At 46.0% G+C, this 4184-nt stretch overlaps 1 protein-coding gene across 1 annotated transcript; it reads left to right on the top strand.

Moving 5' to 3' along the window:
- The first annotated feature begins 405 nt into the window (after positions 1 to 405).
- Positions 406 to 3024, top strand: LOC100932678 (transcription factor SOX-17-like). Its single transcript, XM_031946394.1, has 2 exons — positions 406 to 979; positions 1720 to 3024. The coding sequence occupies exons 1-2, from the start codon at positions 646 to 648 to the stop codon at positions 2619 to 2621; spliced, it is 1236 nt and encodes a 411-aa protein (XP_031802254.1). The 5' UTR covers positions 406 to 645; the 3' UTR covers positions 2622 to 3024.
- Positions 3025 to 4184: the final 1160 nt, after the last annotated feature.

The following is a 4184-nucleotide window of genomic DNA, read 5'->3' as shown; positions in this document are numbered from 1 at the left end:
TAGTCGATCAAATAAATAATTTTGAACTTTACTTAAAATACAAGTACTTTTGTATTCTCATTTAAAAAAAAAGAGCTGAGGAGTTTTTGTCCAACAGCACTAGCATTTAAAGGGAAAAAAAAGTATTTCTAAGAGGGAACCTTTGAAAATTTTGCAGCTTGTGCAATCAATCCGATAACTGCGAAATCTGAGGTTCCGATTTTCCGGTGCCTGCAAGTCTGGTTCCTTCCAGTTCACACCTGCTCAGGTAAAGCCTGAGCCGCTGCAGCGGTAGCTCTCAGCTGGGAGGTGGCCCAGGCCTTGGTCTGGGAGGTGGCCCAGGCCTTGGTCTGGGAGGGGCGTCTGACACCTCGTGGGAGCCGCCCCGCCCCCGGAGCCTCATTGGTTGAGTGGGTATAGAAAGGGGAGCTGCTGCGGAGAGAGCGCTCGCACTTGGCCTGTGTAGTTTCTGAGCGTTTGTTACCCACTTGTTTTGGACCTGGCAGTGGAGGCTGGGAGTCAGGGTATCTTAATAGGGTGATCAATTTCCGTTGGCTACCGCGCTCTCCTCCCACCTTGGACCCGCCACTGAGGGAACCTTCGGGTCCCGACTGAGGGTGTGGGGACGGGGCGGGGTGTGAAGCGCAAGGTCTGGGCAGGAGAGCCATGAGCAGCCCGGACGCGGGGTATGCCAGTGACGACCAGAGCCAAACTAGGTGCGCACTGCCCATGATGATGGCCGGGATGGGCCCCTGCCCATGGGCAGAATCTCTGAGCCCCCTGGGGGAGATGAAGGTCAAGAACGAGTCCGGTGCAGGTGCAGGTGCAGGAAACGGGGGCAGCGCGACTGCTGCAGCTGCTGGGACTGCGGGCCGTAGCAAAGGGGAGTCCCGTATCCGGCGGCCCATGAACGCATTCATGGTGTGGGCCAAGGACGAGCGCAAGCGGCTGGCACAGCAGAACCCGGACCTGCACAACGCCGAGCTGAGCAAAATGCTGGGTGAGTTGGCATTTCAGGGGATCAGCAGGGACCTCTATTGTACGCTTCAATCGTGGTGATCTTCATTTCCCAAGTGGGAACCTTAAACTTCCAAAGTAAAATTCTGTGTTTTGTGAGACTACACTTCCTCCTTGCTTTGCTTTTTCCATGCGTTTCTTCTTTCTCCACTTCCCTACCCACCCCCACCCACCCCCCGCCCTAACTGCCTATCCCCCTCTAAACTGATCTTCCCGGTATTATCACCCTTTTGCACCGCTATTCCCACTAGCCTTGTTACAGAACTCTTTGAGGGAGGTTACTTTCCGGCAAATCTTTCGAGAGTATAGTTTTTGCTCTCTCTCCTAGACTGGAAGAAGAAACTTATTTCCCGCACCCCTGGGCAGCTAGACGGGAGAATTAAATGAGGAAAAGGGAAAGGATACTGTGTTGCAAACGGAAAGGCCAAAGTGTACTTGGGAAAGGGCGGAAGGGATGAAATTAAGGCGCTTCTCGGAGATTGAAAATTTAAGTGTTTTTATAATGAAAGTAGTTCTCTCTTGGAGTGAAGCATTTTACCTTTCATCATAGATAGATCCTAGATGCCGCAATACTTTTTTTTTTTTTTTTTTTTTTTTTTTTTTTTTTTTTTTTTTTTTGCCATTTCTAGTAACGGATTCATTTTAAGGTTTGGGAATGAGCTCTGTCAGCGGGTGGAGAATGATCAAGTCTGTCCCTTCTTGTTTTTCCCCTTGTTCACATAGGGAAGTCTTGGAAGGCGTTATCTCTGGCGGAGAAGAGGCCTTTTGTGGAGGAGGCCGAGCGGCTGCGGGTGCAGCATATGCAAGACCACCCGAATTACAAATACCGGCCTCGGAGGAGGAAGCAGGTGAAGAGGCTGAAGCGGGTGGAGAGTGGCTTCCTTCACAACCTCCCAGAGCAGCCGGGCTCGGGACTGGGTCCAGAGGGCAGAGTGTGTGTGGACAGCCTGGGACTGCCGTTCCATGAGCAAGCCTACCACCATGGCCAGGGAGTGCTACCTCCTCAGATGGGACACTACCGCGAGTGCCAGAGCTTAGGCCCGGCCTCTCAGTTTGACAGCTACAATTTGCCTACCCCGGAGGCTTCTCCCATGGATGGAATGGAGCCAGATGCAGCTTTCTTCACCTCCTCACTCCAAGGAGACTGCCAGCCAGGACCCTATAGCTATCCTGTAGCCTCTGAGTATTCTGCACATCCTGACTCTCACTCGGGTCCTGTGCACCACAGACACATGCAGGAACCCCTGGCACACTCATTGCAGGGCCTGATGGGTCCCTCCAACCCTCTGCATATGTACTATGGTCCCATGGGCTCCCCCCAGGCTGGGAGCAATGTCCGTGGTTTTCAGATGCAGCATCAGCCAGGATCTAGTCAGCCCTCTCCTCCTCCAGAAGCCCTAGCCTGTAGGGATGGCCTGGACACCAGCCAACCTGCTGAGCTCCTTGCAGATGTGGACCGCACAGAATTTGAACAATATCTGCATTTTGTATGCAAACCAGAGTTGGGGCTAAACTACCAGGGACATGAATCTGGCCTTTCCCTACCTGATAGTCATGGGGCCATTTCCTCTGTCGTGTCTGATGCCAGTTCTGCAGTATATTACTGCAACTATCCAGATGGGTGACACATCTACCACTCTCCTCCAGCCTGCGGGCCAGCAGCATAAACAGTGTTACACACTTCCTGCAGGAGCTAAGGAAATCCTTTCCCTCCCCCTTACCCCCCTTTCATTTCTGTGTTTTTTAAATTGAGAGTTGTCTTGGCACCTAATTTATGGTAATTTATTTGACTCTAATCTTAGCAATTTCCTAAAGAGGAAGTGGGGCTTTGGGGGGCTCATTCTGTCGGGATTTACTCTTAGTCTTGCCCCTAATTCTTGTTGTCAAAATTGCCATTTGTAAATTGGACTGTACTTTTTCTGAGTAATGTGGCACAAAATGCCAACCATACTATGAAAGTTCATGTTTAATGAATTGGGGGGATGGTTTTTTATATGAATACTTAATAAAGCTTGAACTTTTCCAGTGTTTGCATTCCCAGAAATTTATTAATCATGCTACTAATTTAAGTAGAATTGAAGGATTTCATGTTATTAGATGAGTATTCAGTGCTCATTAAGAGTGAGTTTATATGTATAATATATGTTGTCTTCAGTAAGGATCTGTAAAATCTAGGGTATACCATCAAATCAGACTGAAAACTTTTCTCCATGTTAATTTGAGATGCTAAAAGTAAAAATTCACTTCATGATCTGCTCCTATTATGGAGACACTTGATATTTTAAAAGTAAGAGGATAGTTTTTATTATGAATGAACTGATTCATGTTTTAAGTGGTTAAATATATTCAATTTTTAGTTCATTTAAAGTAGCTTCAATATTAAAATTAATTATGTACATTATCAATAAGTTGACAGGCATTTATCAAGTTCCTATTGAGTATCAGGAGCTGTTACACCACCTACAGATAACAAATCGTGTTTTATTCACCAGAGTGAATATCCAAGCATTCTATGTGTTAAAACCCAACTAATTTAAAGCATAATTTTTATTACTAGAAACTTTTAATTATGCCCAATTATTATTGACTAAAAATTCCTTTATTGTTTCTAGTTCTCTATTTGAATGTTACATTATAGTAAGTTTAGCTTTTTCATCCAACCCTTTTTGATATGTAAAGTTATTTTTTAGCTTCTATTTTATGTGAAATGGCAACAAAAAATCATGGGAAGAATAGAACTAATGTTGAACTAAGGAGTTATGTGCAGTTAAGATCTGGACTGGGACAATAAATCCCCCATGGAGAAGGGTGACTTGGAATTTGCAAAAAGCATTTTTTAGAGAATGGTCTCACAAAACTGACTTGAATTCTGATTCTGGTGTTCTTGAACATACAGCTTCCTTTCTATGGAATTGGAAACATCTCAAATTTGATTTTAATTACTGGGAAAGAACAAAAGGAAGAGAAGTGTAGGAAAGATGGCAAACAAAAGAATGGGGGGGGGGGATTCAGGGCGGCTAGGTGCTGCAGTGGATAGAACAGCAGCCCTGAAGTCAGGGTTACCCCAGTTCAAATCTGGTCTCAGTCACTTAACACTTCCTAACTGTGTGACCCTGGAAGTGTTAAGTCATTTAACCCCAATTGCCTCAGAAAAAAAAAAAAAAGAATGGGGGTATAGGAGGAGGAGT

This window comes from Sarcophilus harrisii, chromosome 1 (genome assembly GCF_902635505.1).
Source record: "Sarcophilus harrisii chromosome 1, mSarHar1.11, whole genome shotgun sequence".
Classification (NCBI taxonomy): domain Eukaryota; kingdom Metazoa; phylum Chordata; class Mammalia; order Dasyuromorphia; family Dasyuridae; genus Sarcophilus; species Sarcophilus harrisii.
This window is presented reverse-complemented; position numbering and strand designations above follow the sequence as displayed.